Raw genomic sequence first — 20,392 nt, 5'->3', positions numbered from 1 at the left:
TGTTTTCATTTCTACTGTTTTTCTTTTCTGTCGGTAAAAGTCATTTATTTAATTCAACTGTTTACACACAGAATCATGAAAATTGTGTGTGTTTTTGCATCATACAAAGTTTTTATTGGCATTTTCAATTAATGCATCTTGTGAAAGATTCTTCTGGAAAAGCTTTGCTACAAACTTCACGGAGGGATATTTGCAGAGGCATAGGATGTGGTTACTAAAATTTCACCAGACAGGGTCAGAAGTTGCACAGTGAGCTTTTAGTTTGAATTTCACAAAGCTTCAATTTAATCACAACTGCAGTTATGTAACGCGTGACCTTTGGTGCTGATGCAGGGAAAATCATTTCACAGTCAACTGTTTGTACTTGTCTGCATGCAGGTGCGAAGTGGTTGTGCCTTCATGGTCCATGTATGCCAGGATGAGCATCAGCTTTACAACGAGTTCTTCACGAAACCAACACCAAAACTGGAGTAGGTGGTACATGCTGGCTTTATTTTCCTGCATTATGATATTTACTGTCCTGTGATACAGTAGTCAGCATTACATGGTAGTCAGGGTGATGCTGAGTTAGTTTGGTGAGAGCCAGGAAGAAATAAAGTGTTAGTTTATTTTATATGTCAGAATTTGATCCCATTTCGCTTTTGTTTTTCTCTTCTTTTTTTTTCTGGTGAAGCTGCTAATTTACATCCTTCTTAAGACACTCCAGTATTTTAAGTGTCTGAAAGAGATAGATAGGCACTTGCTTTGGAAGTAACTGTAGAAATTTGCTGTCAGTTGAACCAATCAGTAAAGAGTTTCTGTGGTTATGATGCTACTTCTTTAACTTATGAAGAAGCTGATTCCTGAGATACTGAGGTCTCCTTTGAGACGTGCCCAGGATTTGAGCTCAGCTGGTTAAAGAGACAATTTAACTAACACAGTCCAAATCCTAAAGTAAACATCCTTCACTGAAATTAGTGTAGAATATTGTTTAGAAAGAAATGTCATAGCTATTGTGTTATAAATCAAGAACAAGAAAAACGCTTCTGATTATTTTTAGGTCAGTTAAATGTAATATCCCCCTTCATTAAATTAATATATTTCCTTTTCTTTCTTAGACCTTAGATGTTTTGAGGGAAATGCTTCAAAGTATAGGTACCTCATTAGCTTTTTCTTAGGTGCCTAATAAATAAGCTCATTTTTTTCTGAAATGCAGAGGTACTCTGTAGAAATAATAGAAATAGAATAGAAATAATAGTGGAGTGTCTGTATAGAGACATCAGAGTCTTGACAAGACCAGATTGGAATTGACAAGAGTAGAAATTGAGTGTTCTGTTTAATAAGGCTGATTAAACTTTCTCCTTGTAGCATAAGAGGGGTTACTGTTTTACCAGCCTGCATGTGAAGCTATAGGATGCTTGAAGACAGGCATGAAAAATGTTTTTCTTTGATCATCCACTCATTGTTCAACTCTGAAAGGAACTGAAATGTCCTTTTTCTGTTGTCAGAAATTCCTCTTGAATAAAATATATATATGTATGCATGGTGCAGTGCTTATGTGCTTACTGTACTGTAAATGCTTAAGTATTCTTAGTGTTTGTATTGCTAGGGAGATAATTGGGAGATTAGCTGATAAATCTGTTGGTGTTATCTGAAGATTCAAATAATCCATGAGCATCAATTTGAACAAGTATTTAACAAATAGACCAAAGGGGAATTTTTAATGTTTCATATCGTGCTGATTTTGTAACTTTGGTTTATATTGGGAGGTGTGTCCTGCAGTGTTGGAAACGCCTACAGGAGAGGTTACCAAACTTTTCCTCTTATGCCCACCTTCACATACCCTTGGTTGAAATGAAATATGAAATATGGAGTGGTTGGAATCAGATGAGTCTTCGCTTGGTGGAGAATAGGGGATACAGCTGTGAGCTCAGGAGTGTTTCTTTACACACAAGCCAAATAAACCAGGGAGGAGCATCTGCCCTTTTGAGGGGGTGTCAAGGCTTTTTGTTTGTGCATTTTGTTTGTTTGATTGCTTTAGAATTCAAAACTGTACCTCCATTTTAAGGTCCTCTGCATCTCTGAAGAGACTTGGTAGGAAATCAGGTTGTTCTTTTTTTTTTTTTTCTGTGATAACATTTGTTCACATCCTCATTTTAAAAATCTTTGCCATAAAAATGGCTTGTACGTGTGATATGATTTTAGTTTGATATTGTGGGATCCTGAGAGTGTTCTGCTGCCTTTAATTTTTTCTTCATAGTGAACTCTTGGAGAAGCTGTGTCTTTCATTATATGATGTCCTGCGGCCAATGATCATCCACGTTATTCACTTAGAGACTCTGTCTGAACTCTGTGGGATTCTCAAAAACGAGATGCTTGAAGATCACGTACAGAACAATGGTAACTCAGATGGAATTTGATTCCTCTTCACTGGCTTCTTAATTGATACAATCATTCATTTTGGATAGGCAGCAATCTCCCCAGTCTATTTTTTCTTCTCTCTAATGAGCCTTAAACATGTCAAAGGTGTGGTAGGGTTGTTTTAACTAAATGATGATCTTTTTTGTTTATAATAGATCAGTGTTTTATGGGTCTGTTTTGTCTTCATTTAAATTAGCAGACTGGTGTTACAGAGTACTTTTTTCTCTAGATTTTACAAACAAAAGCAAGCATTCACCCAGTGTGTATCCATGCACCAAGACTGATTGGAATGAATCTTTTCAAATGAATAAATTGCTTTACTTGGCTGTGCTAAAGCATCATCCTTGTAGAGCTTTATGTATGCGTGACGATAAAAGGAATGCAAACTTGATTTTTTCATTCTCTTTAACGTAGTGATTCTTAGACTAGAGATTGAAACTTCAGCAGTGAAGTTTCAAGAGATTCTGGAGTTTTAAGTGTTAATAGTCTGTTAGTAGTGGGATGACCACAAAGTTAACAATATCTGGCAACTCATTTCCTTTCTCATTACTAGTGTGTAATGAAATAATTTCTCAGTCTTGCACCAAGTGATTAATTGAAATCATACTTGCCAACTGATACGTAATACAGAGTAGCTCTTTGTGTTTGGAACATCATGGAGGATATTTTGTATTCTTGGAAGTGGGATTGTAACATAATGTGGAATGAGGAGAAACCATGTAACATGGTCTTTAGGCTAATCTTAAGAAAGTATTGTCTGCTACTTAAACTCAGGCTGCTGCACTAGTTCTGAAGCTGGACTTGAGTTGCTTTGAGTCATCTGCTCTACTGTGTAGGTGTGTGTGTTAGCTCATCAGCTTTTGATGGTCATACTGCAGGTGCTGGCTGAGGCACCAAGCACATAGGTCTGGTCTGCAGGCAGAAATGCCCCTGATGAACCTAGTTTTTAACAAATCGAAGCACTTAACTCTAACGTGAGTCTGATGTTGTGGGATTGCATTTTCACATGTGTGAATTTGGAGAGCTGAAGTGACGGCAGTAATGGGGTCACAAGTTGGTCTGCATGCCACTGTTCCCACAGTGGTCTGACTTCTGCAACAAGTCAGTTTTATGCCAGTTCTATGTTGGCGATGCCTAAATTTCTACATCTGTAAAGTTGTCTTGTAGTGAAACTAACAGATTTGTGTCTTTCTTTAACCTTTTTCAGCTGAACAACTCGGAGCATTTGCTGCTGGTGTCAAGCAGATGTTAGAAGATGTACAAGAGCGCCTTGTCTACAGGACACATATTTACATTCAAACTGATATCACAGGATATAAACCTGCTCCGGGAGATCTTGCATATCCTGACAAGTTGGAAATGATGGAGGTATAGGATCACATTTTATTGTCCTTGATTTAGTTTTCCTTTGTATAGGTGGTATATACATTTGTGTAGTATAGTGCTATGGTTTTTTTAGGCTTGTTATTCCTGGCACTTTCAACTGTCACCTACTGATAAAATTATGACCCTGAACTAGATGTCACTAGGAAAGCACTTTATGTCAGACTGTGAGAACTGATGATAGTTCCTGTAGTTAATGGTTTTAGCCAAACTTGAAGCTTCTTAAATTTTCCTCTCTTATCAGTAAAGAGTTATTTAATAACCAGCACAGTAAAAATTCTCTGAAAATAACTGTTGCCATTCTTCTCTTAATGATGCTCTCAAGCTGTCAAAGGATTGAGTTGACAAAGAATGACATTTCCAGCATGGCCTGGCAAGATTCAGATTTCATTGTTCCATTCTGCTTCACTTTTATCTACCAGAATGGCTGGTGGTCTTTAAAAATCAGAGGACTTAATTGTTGCTGAGAAGTCCATGTGTTGTTTGATTTCAGAAACAGAGCATTACTTAGCTCTAAAGCTTCTGTATTTTATGTGTACTTGTATTTTTGTGGGGTGGAAGAAAACTTCGTCTAACTGGGCCTGATTCTGTTCAGTTATTGCCTCTAAATGAACAAGTAGGGTGAGAAGCCTCTTCATACCAAATTCACATTGCTGTAATCTTGTTTTATACATGTTTATAGCATTTGCTGTGTTACAGTTCATGCCTTCATGGTGATAGATGACGTTAATAGGATTTTAGGAAAGCATTTACAAATCCTGAAGCTAGTGAGTTGTATGGAATCCTTGTCCTTTATGCTGGAAGTTTAATGAGGAATAAGTTTCTGAAGAAAAGACAAAGCCAGTAATTGAGAAGCCCACCACACGAAATGTAGCTAAATGGGATCAGATGGTGATCAGAAGTGTTACCAGTGTAACTGTTCAGAGCACGGTATCTCTTACTGAAGCTGAGTGGATATAACTGGATGAGTAAACAATTTGGATAAGTTCTTGTTAGCTGTGGCTTCTGTAGACAAGGTCTCCGCACTGCTTGCAGATCTTATTTTTCTGCAGGATTTCTGTAACTGTTCACCTAGGTTGAGAAGGAAAGTGAACTATACAGTTCATTCTAGAGAGCAGTTATGCTGTTCTTCATGTGTCCTCATATGACTCCATTTTTTGTCTGTTTTGGGATTCATTTTGTTGTTAGATTGCTTTTACATCTCAAAACCTTATTTTTTAGGGAGACCTTATGTCTGAGTAAATGAATTATTAAAATGTTAAAAGCACAGGGCGGGAGTATTTCTTGTGCTGTTCTACTCAAATATTAATGGAGTGCTTTGCCTGTTCTTGCTGCCTGCAGTTGCTTTAAAGCAGACAAGCAGTGAAAGAGGTTGAAGTGTGGAAGTGTTGAAAGCTTTTTGTTGAACTCCTGCAGGGAATAAGTTGGAGAGCACTTCAGGGCCATCTGTACCTAACATTTAAAGCAATAAAGCCGTCATAGAGATTATCTCTATGAAATCCAATTAAGTGTTGGATAGGGTTCCCCTGTTCTGAGCTTTTCTTTCTAGGTGTATCGACTAGTTAATCTTTAGAGATCAGTAAAAACAGGCAAAGAGGAAAGGAAAGTGCTTTACACTTGGCTGTGTAGTGCTTGTGAATCTTAAATTGGCTTGAAAATGTTTCAGATACTATTTTGGAGACAGCTGTCTTGACTTAGTTTGTTTCTATTTCTTTGGTGAGCTGAATATAATTGACCTCTTTGGCAATTCAGTATTCTTTTCTCTGTTGTAATCAAAACAGCATAATCTGGTTTAAAAAATAAATACAATATGGTTGTTTTGTTTTTTGTTTTATTTTGTGGTGTATCTTCCTCTACAGCAAATTGCACAGAGCTTAAAAGAGGAACAGAAGAAGCTGCCATCTGAAGCTTCATTTTCAGATGTACGGCTGGAGGACCCCGAGTCCTGCAATTTAGTTAAATCTGGTAAGGAATATATCTCATGTTGTCAAATTAATGCATGAATCTCTCAGAGAATGAGCATTAAACATGAACTATCAGTGGGAAGATTGAGTGTTAAGGGCTATTTTCCTGGAGAGTTTGAGGATAGAACTTTGTCTCAGAGTTCTTAATAACTTTTTGAAAAAGGAATGACTTTATCATGTTCTGCAGTGGTGGTTCCTTGTGTTTTCAGTACAGCCCATTCTGTGAAGCAACTACCTACGTGGTTGTACTGTATATATTGTGAATAAAATCGAGCTTTGGTATTCTTTACTGCAGAGCAGCCTGTTTCTTATGTTCCTTTTGAATACCTGGGTGTTCCTCACTTTTGGCTCATGAGGCCTGCAGAGATCATTTTACCTGTTTCTATCTGGGTTCCACAAATCCCAGTAAGAGCAGAGAGCCTCTTGCTAGGGGCATGGTGTTAGCAATCCTGTAAACCTCATCTGCAGTCAGGAGAAGGAAGGAAACTGTAGTCTAATTCATGCCATTACAAGTTAAATATTGGAGATAATTGGGATTGTTTGCACTTCAGAATGCCTCTTTCCCATTCCTGTGCCTGCTGGAGCAGCTGAAGTGACTGACAAGTAGCTTGGGAACCTCAAACCAGCAGCTGAGGTCTTACAGGCCTTCTGATTACTGTGATAATAAATATTATGTTGCAAAAGGGAGAAAAATATTACTCATTTAGTTTAGACAGTTCCAATGCTTTCCACCTAAGCACCTCACAGAGCGCTTATTCTATCACTGGGAAAACTTCAACACATCTTCATTTTTGAATGGTTGCTGATGAGAATCAGAGTTACAGTGTTGTTGACTCAGACATTGCCCAAGATTGTAGTAGGAAAAAAAATAATGCAGGACTTCTGCTAGGTGCTGTGAAGATCTATCTTGAACATACAGAGGTGTCAGAAGTTATCCCACTGCAATAGAAATGATGTTGTAGTCATGCACTTTCTGCAGCTGTTTTATTCATGTAAGATCATGCCCTGTAGGAAGAAAAGCATGAAAAAATAAAATTGATGGAATGTTTTTTTTTTCCTTCTGAGCACATTGTGTAGTTCTGTGGTCACTAACCTTTTTGTTTCTACTCTTGTCTATAATTGAACATTTCAGCTGTTGAGCTGAGGAGTAGGATTCATTGGAGACATGCGTGTAAAACTAGTTCATTCAGAAGGATGAAGCTGGGCCATCACTGAGAGAAATCCGTGTCTTTCACAGCTGTGTGCCTTATTACACATCAGTAATCTAGTTCTGACCCGTTCAGAGGAAGAAAGACCAACTTATTTGGTTGCAATTAGATATGTTGTGTTATTGTGGAATCGGTGTGAAGTGCTGCACATGGAAGGACAGATGGGGGATGGCTGTGTTAATCATGCATGTGTTTTACTTTTAAATAGGGTCGGCAGAATCCCTTCATCCCAGGCAGCAGTCCACGATCTCACCAGCAGATCTGCATGGCATGTGGTACCCTACTGTCAGAAGGACCCTCGTGTGTCTCTCCAAACTGTACAGATGTATAGATGTACGCAAAAACTATCTTGATTTTTAAGTGACGTGTGTAGAACCAATTCTAAATATTTCAGTCTAAAAGGAATGGACAGTTGTTAGCCTCTGTTACCTCTTATTGGTCTCCTTTGCTGAGATCTTTATGTAAAACACGTGGACTGACAAATTTTAGTCATCATTTCCGAGTCAACTTTGTCCTTGTCAAATCAGAAAAAAGTATGCTGGTCTGTACGTCCATTCCTTTTGCTATTACAGATGTATTTTCAGTATGTGAGGCTTAAGATACGTAGACCAAAGTCAAGGAGTGATGGAGACAAGGCAGTAGGAAGTTCTGGCTCACTTATGCACAAAGGTCCTATTGCTGAGATCCCTGGATTAACGTGTTTCTTGCCATGTACTTTTCAGGACCTCATGCAGGGCAATGTTTCTGGTCAAAAAAAAGCTGGCTCTATTGTTTCTAGGTTTTGAAAATGTTCCCCATGGTTTTTTTTTGTTGCACATCCTCAAAAATATTGGCACACCAAATCATGTTAACATTGTCCACAGTTTGAAACAGTGGAAGTCTTCGCGACTAATAGAAATGACTGTGGTACTTCATGAGTATTTGGGGATTTACACTTCAAAATCTGATCTTTGTCTGTCACCTAACAGCTAGTAAGGCTGAGAAACATAATGTGAGTGTTTTTGCTTCTCTCTATGCCTTGCATCTTAATATACGCTTAATGCATCTCAAAATATCTTTCACAGGTGTTATGTGAAACTGTTTCCAGTATGGTATTTACTTAAAAACAATCTGGAAAATATTAATATTTCATTGCCTTGCTTGATCTCTTTAAACATAAAGGGTGATTTGACATTGTTTTAGGCTGGACCCTTGGGTTGTGTTTGAATTGTTGATATAGTTCATGAACAGTGTGTGTGCATGCTGGCAGAGTCGATACGCCCTGCCTGCATCCTCTGGGTAGGAGAAGAAATAAATGAAGTGGTATTGGCACCACTCGGGGCAGTTGGGTCTGCTGTGCACTACATGGAAGTACTGGCTGAGGCTGCCTGTATTCATGGGACTGGCTCAGCCATGTGATATAGCTGCTGCAGCTTGATCAGTGCGTCCCCCAGGCTGTGGCAGCTGTCATGTTTTGTACTAAGCTGGCCCAAATGCAGAGCACTTTGACTTTGCTTGGGGTTAAACTCACTCAAATGATCTCACGTCTGTGAGTTTAAATTTTCCACATGTGTGCTTGCCTGGACACTTGAGAAGTAAGGTTCGTGCACGTGGCTGTCAGTGTGCTGGAGTCACAGGCTCAAGTGCAGATCCAAGTTGAGGGTGGATTGGGGCATACTGGAGTGTCCTTCTATCCACTCTGTGTGCTGTAGCAGACCTTTGTATATCAAGGCTTTATCCTGATATATTGCATTTAGACCAGGTGTTTGTAGCTAACTCATCTAGAGTTTTGTCTACTGATAAGCATAACTTTTACAAGTTTCAACTCTGTTTAAGCTTTGCTAACATTTTTCTGTTTGATTTCCTCTTCCCTGCAGAGGGCAGTGTTTCAGGGGTTATCACAAGAAGCCTTATCTGCTTGCGTCCACTCGCTGCTCGCAGCTGCTGATTCTATCAGCAAAAACAAGGTCAGAATCTGTGCTTTGGGTTTAGCTGTTTTTTTCTTTTTTCTCCTTCCTCCGTGTATGCCTAGAGCCACGAAGCAGCTGTTCAGAATTCCATTGAGATCTCAGTGAAGGCATGTTGCTCAGTCCCCTGAGACATGGTGGAATTGCTCGTATTTCTTTATGGTTAATAAATTCACATGCAAGCCTATCTGAAAAGATAAAATACAAATCATAGTCGTGTTTACAGACTGCACTAGCTCCTGTGAATTCAGTCAAGTGATACCTGAACAAATATTCTGCTGGAAGTCTCTGCTACTTGTTTGTTACCATTGCCTGTTTCTCTTTTTCTTTGCCTCTGCTTTTTGAATTTTCAAAAATCTTTCCAAAGTGTTAACATCCCTGGGAAGATACGATAGGTATTCTTTGCTCGGAACTGTCCATAATCAAAGGGTTTGATCTGGCATTTGTTGCTCAGAATTCATCAAGTCATTTTTTACTTTAAGTGCTACTTTAATTAATTGGGTTATACTTTTTGCTTTTTTTGATGTTGCAGTTTCTCTAATGTGAATACTGGAGTATTTGCTAATTTCTGACTGCCAGGAAATAAGTCTATTTTAAGCATGATAGAGAATTCTTGGTAGGATTTTTTTTTTAGGCAGTAAGAATTTAGTAATGAAAGAAAATGTAATTGTTATTAGAAATGAAGAATTATTGTGAAGTATTTCTTTTCAGTGTCCTTTGAAAAATAGAACCTATTACTTATAGTACCTCTAAAGCCACATTTCCTTCTAGCTTAATCATATAACTATTTCTTACGTAACTAATACAGGTTTCTACAGTTAATTATCCATTCCAGCACTGCATGTATCAAAGACTGAAACTGATCCTACAGTGGGCTCTGCTAGGATCTCTATCACCTGGCTGTCAGTGCATGTTAATGTAACATTATTTGCTGAAATTCTGCATGGGAGAACAAAAACCAGAACCTCAATAAACCATTCTCTCATGTATTTTTAGTGAATATTTCTGTTTGTTGAAACTGTGGCTTTGAACCTGGTTTCTTTACTGTTTCATTATATCACGTCAGGTTCTTTTCCAGCCTGTAAAGGCAAATGCGAATTCTTGAGTCCTCCTCCATTTGCCTCAATGAGCCATGAACTTGGAAGATGAGAAACTATGTGCAGTATAAAGCATGTAGCTAAAAAAAAAACAACCAAGCAGTGCAAAACTAATCGTCTCACTGGTGTGAACTTGGCCTTGTTTTATTCTTTATATCCTCGCCATGCAGTTTAGAAATTAAGCTCTGCATTTAATGATATGAGAAAAATGCCTCATAAGAGCTTTGCACAGTAGCACGGTTAATGTTTCTTTAATAATCTTGATTAGCTGTCTTTTTTGCTTTTTAATCATTTTAATGATGAAAAACAGTCTTGCAACCTCATGTTTTTCAACTTTAAATTGTATGAATTCCATGAAATAATTCCTGTCTTTTATGAAAAATAATTTTGTGTCTTTCAAAAAATGTATGCCCGTGCCTAACGTGGGCACTTGGTAATATAGCTCTATAATCTACCTACAAATGTGAATAAAGTTTGCTTGTAGAGCAGTATATAGGAGCAGTAAATGGGTGGAGCTTGTCAATGCTAGACGGTCGTTAATGGCACTGCAGGCTAATGGAAAAAGATAATTAGTAAGATTGTTAGTACTTGTTACAGATGAAGGTATTGAAATTGTTCTGTTTGTTTAACGGTTGCTCTTCACACGTGATGCACATCTTTTTTCTTGTTATGCTCTAGACCCAGGTTGATGGACAGCTTTTCTTAATAAAACACCTTTTGATTCTTCGTGAACAAATCGCTCCTTTCCACACTGATTTCACCATTAAGGAAATTTCCCTGGACCTTAAGAAAACTAGAGGTACTGAGCAGTTGCTGGCCACGGAATGGGACGAGATCATCCTCCCTTCCTGTGCTAGCAGAAGTTTGGGGTTTATTTTATGTTCACCTGCAATGACCTGTGTGCTTGTTCTAATCTCTTGCTTTGTTCTTATTTTCTCTGGGATGAAAACCAGCAAACAGGACAACCAACAACCAGCATTCTTTGATTAAGGGCAATTTGTAATGTACCTAACTAGTCCTTTCTTTTTGAATGGAACGCATTTGATTGCTTGTAGCTGCTTACCTGACTAACTTATGCAGTCCCTTTTAAAAACATTAATCTATGCTTCTGTTGCTCAGAAATGTTTTTACCCTTTCCTGATCTTTTCAGTGAGTGTCTTTTGTTACTGCAGTTTAGCAGGTTAGTTTAAAAAATACGTAGTTGATATGCCTACAACAAATAAAGCTTTCCTGGACTTTTCTGTGAGGTTTCATTCAGGAAAGAACTTTTCACATTGTGTGTCCAGTAAGCATTGTTGGTTTTATGTAGCAGCCACATCTGCTGTAGGAAGAATAAAGAGCACTGGCCATAGTCATTGCTTTTAAAGTTGTACTGGGATTCCTTTGTAAAATGCAGGAAAAAAAACCCAACCTGTCAATATAACAATGAGCACTCGTGGACTTCAAAAGTAATGGGAAGCGTGTCAAGTTTCTCCTCTTCCATTCTGAAAGAGAAAGCTGAAAGCAGAACTTTTCTTTTGTGCTGTCTAATATGCTGCTGTTTTAACTTTGAAGTAAGCAGTTCCTACACTAACCATTTCATCTGTTGCATTTGAACATCAATGAAACCACGTACCTGTTGAGTAGTTTCTAGTTGACTGGAGGTTAAAGGGTAAATACATCCTTTTGGTGTCTTGCCCTGGCTGACACACAAGTTTGTTCTCCCATCTGTATTTAACTGAATAAATTTTTGTGCCAGCCAGTGCTTTGCATCCCGTAGTGGTAAGTAATGGAAAACTCTTTTTAATATCAAATGAATGGATGCTGTTAGAAATGTAGACTGTACTTAATTCTTAATGTAACATTACATAGGCCAGCAGGGCTTTTATATTTGAGGTGAGTTGGAGAAGAGAAATAAAATGGCTAATAAGAGTTCTGTTGACTTCCAGCCAAGCTTTCTGCACACAGATTTTAATTTGAGATTTGCATCTGAAGGAGCACTGCTTGATGTAAAAGTCATGCTACCACCCTTTTTTAAATTAATATAATATTAATGTTATTGTAACTGGAAGATCTGGTATGAAGAGGTGGTTTTCACACAGACTAGCTTGTAGGCATCTCATGATGAACTTAGATGCTTCTTGGAATCAGAAGCAATTGAGAGGACAGAATGAATCTTTCCCTGCAGCCTCCTCTAACTGCATAGGAGTGCAGATTCATAGTTCAGTGCCTGTGTGCCTGGCATTCTCTTTGTTAATGCTTCCAACTGCTCTTCTCATGCTCACACATATCATCTTTCTGTGCCATTGTTTTGTACAGCAACAGAAGCACAGAGTTATTTCTGAAATGGAAAAAAGCTGATGGAGGTGTAGGATGGTGAATAAGTGACACTGGGGCAACAAGCTACACTGAAATTACATTGATACCTTTTTTCCCCTAATTTGACTGTATTTCAGATCAGCAACATCCCCTTAGTGCAATAGGACTAATTTCAGGATGATATGTTAATTGCAGGCATTGTTGCTTTTCCTGTTGTGACTATAAACACGAGTGCATTATGAACCTTGATGTTTTGTTGTTCAGTCTTAACTGAAAAAGCAAAGCACATGGGAAAAGAATGCCAGTTCCCAGTCAGTTTGTGCAATCATACCTGGTTTTCCCAGGCAGTGAGGGCCAAAATCTGCAAATTGATTAACCACTAAACTGTATGCAAGAGTCTTTCACTTACAGATACAAATTGCTCACACAGTTTGCATGCTGATAGCACTACAGTTGGTGTCAGTCACTTTTTAGTTTGGTGTCACATTTAATGTAATGTTTAATGTTTACTCTTTTCAGGCTCTGAAATTCTGAGATTCTGATGTACCATATTTGCAATTAAAAAGGAGCCCATCAAGCTTTGTGTGTTTCTGTGTGTGGTGCAGTTGTGTGTGAGCATGCGTGCACACCTAACAGTAGTGGGATCTGTGATGTTAAGTAGTGCTAATGAGACTAGGCCATTTTATTCACCCATTTACTCTTTCAGTTGTGTGCTTCTGGAGTGGAATCCCTTTTGCTTACAGCTTGAGTGACTTTCTTATTCACAGATGCAGCTTTTAAAATCCTGAACCCTAAGACAGTTTCAAGATTCTTTAGACTAAACAGCAACAACGCCTTGATACAGTTCTTACTGGAGGTAATATGGAGTCCTGTTGCATTAATTAAAAAGTGGTCATTTAGGTGAGTGGTGATGTCTGGTGAATAAAAAGGAGATATTTGTTGTCTTCTCTTCAAGGGTACTCCAGAAATCAGAGAGCACTACATTGACTCTAAGAAAGATGTCGATCGTCATCTGAAAGCAGCGTGTGAGCAGTTTATTCAGCAGCAAACCAAGCAGTTCATAGAGCAGCTGGAGGAGTTCATGACAAAGGTACAAGCACGAGATGTGTGTTTGTTAACTGAAATGCTGGCAGGTCAAAGGAAGTAGTGTTTAAATTGGGTTTGGGAGAAGCTGGTGGGTCCTATTAGCTGAAGGTAATGGCATTTCCCATTTTAAAGTTGTGCTTCCTTTGAAATTCCAACAAGAAGCTTTCCAGGCGTTTTTGAGAGTTACAGATTAAAGGAACAAAGCATAGGTAGGTTTAAAAAGTAACTCTTACGCTCTTTAATCTGGAAGCTTTACCTGATTCATTGAGTTGAAACATGTCTGTGAAAGTCAGCAGAAGCATTTCTCTTTGCAGGAAAGTCACTACCCAATCTTGACCAAATCTGTGAGCCTTCAGTGAAGTTGTCAGGTCATGCCTGTTCTTAAGGGAAGTCTTTGAGTATGGCTGTTAACTTTGTTAAAGGCTTCTGTCTTCAGCACACTTTACACAAGTGGAGTGCTTGGTGAGCAGGACTTTCCTTCCAAGTCCTTTCTGTGACAGAGCATCCTGACAAAACTTAAGCACCCTAGGGGACAGGAACAAAAAAAGCTTCTTGTTAGAATGCATTTATTTGTTAAACCTACTGTAGGGTTCAGGATTTTAAAACATCTTGAGGAGTAACAGATCATGCTGTGTGCTTTTCTAGCGTTGACAGAGGATGTGTTTTTATAGCATGATAGCAACTCAGAAACTGGGGCTACAGCATTGCGTGAGCATCAAAAGTATCCCAGCTGCTGGCTTTTGGGAAGGGATGCCTAGATAGATAGATGGGTAACCGAGATGGATTGATTGTCCAAGTGATTCTGGCTGTTCATTTGGGGAGCTTGACTAACCGGATTAAATAGAAATCTCTTTTGAGGTTTCTTTGTATCCTTAGGTGCTGATGCATCTTTGTAAATTTAATCCTGTTCTGATTTTTATGTTCATGAAAGGACTGTGATTTCATTTCTGTCAGGCTGCTTCCCCTGTGTATTGTTGAGTCAGTGCACGCAGAGGGGTTCAGTGAAACGCAGTACCTAGGAGACTTGTGCAGTCGTCACTCAGTCACTTTGTTGTGATTTCAACCTAAAGAAACAAGCATCATTTTGTTGATTGTAATTGTTTTAGGTGGCTGCTTTAAAAGCAATGGCTACTCAAGGAGGTCCCAAATACAGCCTTTCTCAGCAGCCTTGGGCACAACCAGGTATTTGCATTCTTTTACATTTATATTACTTCTGAGATTGCTGTAGGCTAACAAAGCCGTGTTCATTTACTTGTTTGAGACTTCCATTGAAAACTCATCAAGTGGAGGGAAAGACCATTTCCATTCAGTGTTTTTGGTAGAGCAATATAAGCTGGGGCTAGTGTGTTTCAGTGTGTCATGTGTGTGACTTCTAACACGCAGCAATTGGGAAAGTTGATCAGATGAATTCGGTCTGTGAAACTGACTGATTTGGAAACATTCTAAGTGCTCTCAACCTTTTTCTTGAAAATCTTGACTTATATTCTTACCTGTTTGCCAGTTTACATGCCATAAGATACTTCTGTATTAAAATCTGACGAGCTTCTGAATATGCATTTAATTGAAGCACAGGATGAGTGAACTGAGTGTTTCTCAAGCTGTGACTGCTCTTGCATGAAAACGGCATTTCCACAAACGAGTGCAGAGTGTGCTTAAGGGAATACTTGGTCACACTGAGATGAAGCTATTGCTTTTGTGGATGGAAAGTGAGTCTGTATTGAAGCTTTGATTGTCTGTACCTTTGATAACTTCTTCATTTTCAGAACCTCTCCGTGATTGCTTTGTAGGAACATTTGGAGTAGTGGGTTTTGCTTTGCTGTTCACATTACAGTGTTGTACTCCTAAATGATGCTGAGAAAACTTTTGTTCCAGTTCATACTTTGGAACCTTCTGTTGCATCATGTTCTTAAAATGCAAATGCAACCACATTTATTCAAAAGTCATTGCTGCTTCATGGGTCAGAAGCTCTCAAGGGCTAACCTGATCTTCTGCTTATTATTTCCTGCTTCTTCAGGAATATTTTTAATATTTGTCTGGAGATAATCGTGTACAGAGGCAGCAGATCTAAGCAGATCTTCTGTTGTTTCTTTGAGTCATTTGTTTAGGAAACAGGAGTAAGCAGGAGAAAATTCAGATACTGTAGAAATAGAGGAAAAAAAACACAACTTGAAACATTTGTATATTAACTTTGTGAATTTAGAGCTCCAACATGTATTTTTCCTCTATTCTTTAACCATTAAGATATCTAGCAATTAAGAAGGCCTTGTCTGAGTGGATTCCTGTGTGGTTGATTTAAAATTCAGATGTCTCTGCAGCCTTTCCTTGTGCAGAGTATGGCAGATGGGCAGTAAGGAGTATTTATGATGTGCTGTTCTCTTTAGCCCAATTTATTCCCCTGTAGGTTCTTTCTTAGGGCAGATTTCTGCATGGGTGGGAGCCTGTAGAACTTTGTTACTTTCCTGTAGTCGGAAGTGTTTAGATGAGGTGCTAAGGGATTTGATTTAGTAGCTTAGTGGGTAGGGATGGTGATAGGAGGATGGTTGGACTAGATGATCTTGTGGTCCTTTCCAACCTAATGTATCTATGAATCTATGGAAGGCTGCGACTTAAGGAAACTCAGGAGGATGTGGTGGCTGGCACAAGTGGATTGGATACTACTTCTTCAGAGGAAGTGGGGCTGATGTCTTGAGTAGGTCCTGAGAGACCAGCACGTCTGTCACATTGAGTGCACATGATGGAGAGAAGCTGTGCTGCCCACTCACCCCAGTCTTTCCCTTTCAGTCCTCCCTGTGGTTAGAGTCAACCCCAGTGAAGGAGAGATGACATTCAGGAATGTAGATTTTAACTAGCAGAATGCCAATGCACTTCATTAAGTATGTTTGCTTTTACTTTCAGCAAAGATCAACGATATGGTCTCTTCCACCTACAAGACAATAAAAACAAAGCTGCAATCAACGTTACGAAGCATGTCACTGTACTTGTCCAATAAAGATACAGAGTTCATTTTGTTTAAGCCTGTTAGGGTGAGTAGTGCTACACAGACGTCAGCATGCTTTTCTGTAGGTGCTGGGCTTTCCTTTAGTTAAGACTAACCTTGCATTTTTTTGTGCAAGGTTATATTATGCATTATAATATTATACATTCTTAACTGTATAATATCTCTATATAGGTAGACTATATATATATATATATGTATTCTATACACTGTTGTCAACACTGATCTCACAACTTTCACAGCTTCACTAACATCAACAAAAGGAGTTCCCCACTCTGAAAATGAATGTAACATCTCAGCACCAACAGAGGTGGACAATTTATGCATGTGCATATACACACATACTCCCTTCTATGTCTGCATAAGTTTTTCTAGGCTAGCAGTCCAGCCAGTAAACATGTTACAAATGTCAAGCACAAGTATTATTGAGCGTAGTAATTGCAATCACTGGGTTCTGTTCATTCCGACACTTGGTCTGAGCTTGGTCAGTTGTGCATGGGCACTGGAGGCAGAGAGAATGGTGCAGATTCAATGGCAGACCTAATATAAACCCATCAGGAGGAGCCAGTCTTGAGTTTTAGGCTTTCACGTGAAGTCTGTAGGATTTGATGTTTCAGCTTAGCATGTGTTAGCTGAAATTTCTGTGTCAAAGCAGCCTGAGTTCCTTATGGCTGTTTGTCTTGTTTTAAAAGAAATGTGTTGAAGTTCTGCCACTTCTCTCTGCCTGGTTGCTTTGTTAGCTATTCCACATACATCATGCTTATTGTGGTTAATATTTGAGATGAGTTTTGTGGGTGGGTTCTGTGGTTTATTTTTTGTTTTTGTGTTTTTAATTTTATTTTTATTCTTTCCTTGAAAAGAATAACATCCAGCAAATGTTCCAGAAACTCCACGCTTTGTTAAAGGAAGAGTATAGTAATGAGGATCTCCAGATTATAGCTTGTCCTGCAATGGAACAGGTCTGTATTGAATATATTGAAGCTCTCAGTTTTATCAGGTGCTCTTTCATGTGTCTTTTTCAAACATTAACTTTTCATTTTTCGTACTTTTTAGCATTCAGAACTTTTCTTTTTTTTCCTTTAAATCCTCTTTAATTCCATGTGATTAAACTCAGAGCTTTATCTGAACTGTCAGCTCTCAATTAAAAGTTTCTTTTTTGGTTGTTTTTCTATGAATATCCAATAGGGTTTTTCTGTAAATGGAAGGTGGTGATTGATGTCGTTAAAGATTGGGTTCTACAACATTGTGGCATTTTTGGGCATTGTCTTTTCAGAGAGATACTGCAGCTTGTGAATCAGCTTTAAAAAAAACCTGCACATGCAGAGGTAGTCTTGCTTTTGATAAATGCAACAAGCAGCAGCTTTAACATTTGGAAGGTGGAGTAAAGAATTACAAGGGTTCATTTGAAGTAAATTGCACTGGGGAAATGTGCAGATTTCTATGGAAATGTAACCATGCATAATAAGCTCTTTAGTCTCAGCAATGATTGGGGTTGAGAATTCTCTGCTTTAGGATGCTCTGACACAAACCAAGTCAGTTTTTAACAATCTCTCTTTGACCTTAATGACCCAGGGAATGTGGATGGAATCTTAATTATTGCAGGCTGCCAATCATTAAACAGATAATCAAGCTTATGTGCTAGAGGAGTTTGCCTGCAGTGAATGTGGCCGCAGGGGTGCGTGTTAACTATCTTGGAGCACGGAGTGGAAGTGGTGCATTGGAAGGAACTGGGGTTATCCTAGAGGAGTTGGCTTCTTCCAACACTGTGTATCTATTCAGAGGTGAAAACATCACTGACGTAGCCGTTCTGCCTAATGTAGCCTTTCACTTTGTCTTTCAGGTGAACTTACTTCTGTCAATATCCAAGTAGCCAGTGAGGCTGCTTAAAATAATCCTCAGCTGAATGACAAGCAGTGGAGGGGATGTGAAGACATTTGCTTGAAGTAAATGAAGGATCCCCACCCCGTGCAGTCCAGTCTGCATTAAGACCCTCCAGGCTGCTCAACCCCTTTTTAGGAAAGTGTTAAAAATCAGTTTTATTGATTTGTTAAAGGTCTTCCTATTTGCTGGCATGAGAAGGGGGGAGAAGGAACACAAAACAAACCCTTTGCTGATTACTCTTATGGATGCTCAGTTAACTGCCTTCTCCAGGTATTCTCAAATTTGGAGTCCTGTTTTTTGATGTAAAAAGCTTTCATACTGTCAGTTGATGAATAATGTGAAAAGCAGCACTTTCAAAGGTACTGGAAATGAAGTGCAGTTATCAGTTGGGAGCAGCAGTAGGTATTTTGCAAGGCTTGGAGATGGCGTGCTGCTATGACCATTTGACTTAAGCAGGCATGCTCCAATTTTAACACCCGTGAGGATCCTGGTAATCCACTCTGTGCTCAAACATAGTTCAGAGGCTCTTAGTTGGGAAAACTATTTTCCACATCTGAAGCACTTCTTGTAACACTGGGTGTGCTGTTCTACTTGTATTCTTGTGACTGGGAGCCACGAGGTCTGACCTGAAGGCTCATGCTCTAGCCTTACTCCGTGTGAAGAATCTCAGATGCTTGGGATTTGCAATGGAAAACTGTGCAATATGATCTCTGTTGGTTCTGAGGGGACTGCGTGATTTCAGATGCTTTACAACAAAGCCTAGCATTGAGACTCTCAGGTACTTGGGGTTTTAGATGAGCAGTGTGTTCTTTGCCTTACTGAGATTAAACAGCAGTGTTGCATTGTTCACGGTGGACACTGGGCCTGGAGCTTGTACAGCCTCTGTGTGCTGGAGTGAGTGCTAGTGGGGCTGTAAAGGGGATGCCAGGGGTGAATGTCCAAGCACTGTCACATCCCTGTTGTGAGCAGGGGCTAAGTACTCGGTCACTAGTGAACAGTGCACTTTGGTCAGTACACACTGATCACACAACCAGCTTTCCCATTATTATATTTATCCCATTCTTATCCCAAATTATATTTGGGAAAGCTGGTTGCAAACCACTGTCATTAACTGAATGCAACACTAAGAGCAGCTTCAGAGTATCTCAGTGTGTGAGTCTTTATTGTGCAGCAGTGCAGAGGAAACATTTGGTGAAGCGTGTGGCAGATTTTTAACTTATTTGTAAAATCTTCAGAAGTTTTAATTACGCAGACACTTCTGTGCACATCAGTGGTGGTGGTTTTGATTTGATATTTTTGCTGTAAGAAATCACAAGGCTGGAGACCAAAGTGGTGCAATTTACCATGAGGAGTGGTGCTGAGGTACGTAAAGGGTACTCATAGGAGCTGACGTGACCATTAAAATCAACTAAAGGAATTAACGAGGACGAAAACTTGCCCTTTCTTTTTACTTATGTAGAATTGCAGGCTGTAAAATAATGTCCAGTGCATTGTAATATATGTACATTTGTTTTTTTATAAAGTTTTACAGAAGGATTGCATGGTCGCTGTACAGAGCCGTGGATGACTTGATGCGTTGTACAGAGAGGTTGTGAAGGGTAAACCTTTGCAGTAGTCACTCTTGCGTTTGGGGTCTTTTACCCAGACAGCTCTAGGACAGCTGGTTGGAAGATTAGGAGAGCTATCAGTTTATACAGCCTGTTTGCTAAATGAACATTTGTTTAAACTTGTACAGTTTCAGATATTTACGTTTACAAATAGTGTAAATACTTTCAAAAGATTAACTTAAGATTCTTTATATTATCTGACTAGAAACTTGCTGTTTTTAATTTTTTTAAATAAAAATGTTGCCTCCTATTTTGGTCAAAGAGTAAAGCTTTATTCTGTATCCTGAGGCTTGTCTGTCACAAGTGCGTTGCTACGAAGTGTTCCTTTCTAGCAGCAAGAGAACTGGCTTGGTTAGGCACGGACGTAGACCTGAGTGCTGAACATACAGCTAACTGTTGAAGTGATTCCCTCATTATGGTTATAATAAAGTAAATTTGTATTTTCTTTACTGACAAATGGTCTTGTGTGACTGAACGGTCTCTTTGTTTGCAATTTTATTAGGGGGAGGAAAGCACAACTATCACAG

General features: G+C 39.0%; 2 protein-coding genes across 3 annotated transcripts in view; both read left to right on the top strand.

The window, feature by feature from the left end:
• The window catches only part of COG3 (component of oligomeric golgi complex 3), a 28,106-nt gene extending 8,829 nt beyond the window's left edge, over positions 1-19,277 (top strand). The window contains exons 11-23 of one of the 2 annotated variants that reach the window (XM_065743927.1): positions 379-470; positions 2,240-2,379; positions 3,608-3,768; positions 5,643-5,748; positions 7,164-7,288; positions 8,812-8,901; positions 10,677-10,797; positions 13,064-13,152; positions 13,252-13,386; positions 14,489-14,564; positions 16,278-16,405; positions 17,238-17,336; positions 18,218-19,277. In XM_065743927.1, the coding sequence (XP_065599999.1) occupies positions 379-470; positions 2,240-2,379; positions 3,608-3,768; positions 5,643-5,748; positions 7,164-7,288; positions 8,812-8,901; positions 10,677-10,797; positions 13,064-13,152; positions 13,252-13,386; positions 14,489-14,564; positions 16,278-16,405; positions 17,238-17,336; positions 18,218-18,247 (1,392 nt within the window). In that variant the 3' untranslated portion in view covers positions 18,248-19,277. Of the gene's footprint in view, positions 1-378; positions 471-2,239; positions 2,380-3,607; positions 3,769-5,642; positions 5,749-7,163; positions 7,289-8,811; positions 8,902-10,676; positions 10,798-13,063; positions 13,153-13,251; positions 13,387-14,488; positions 14,565-16,277; positions 16,406-17,237; positions 17,375-18,217 lie in introns of both variants that reach the window. The other variant, XM_065743928.1, reaches the window with a different exon arrangement.
• The window catches only part of GTF2F2 (general transcription factor IIF subunit 2), a 162,798-nt gene that overhangs the window by 122,807 nt on the left and 19,599 nt on the right, over positions 1-20,392 (top strand). The window lies entirely within an intron of this gene.

The sequence above is a fragment of the Cyrtonyx montezumae genome, unplaced genomic scaffold (genome assembly GCF_038088225.1).
Source record: "Cyrtonyx montezumae isolate F1298 unplaced genomic scaffold, pur_monq_1.0 scaffold_3, whole genome shotgun sequence".
NCBI lineage: Eukaryota > Metazoa > Chordata > Aves > Galliformes > Odontophoridae > Cyrtonyx > Cyrtonyx montezumae.
This window is presented reverse-complemented; position numbering and strand designations above follow the sequence as displayed.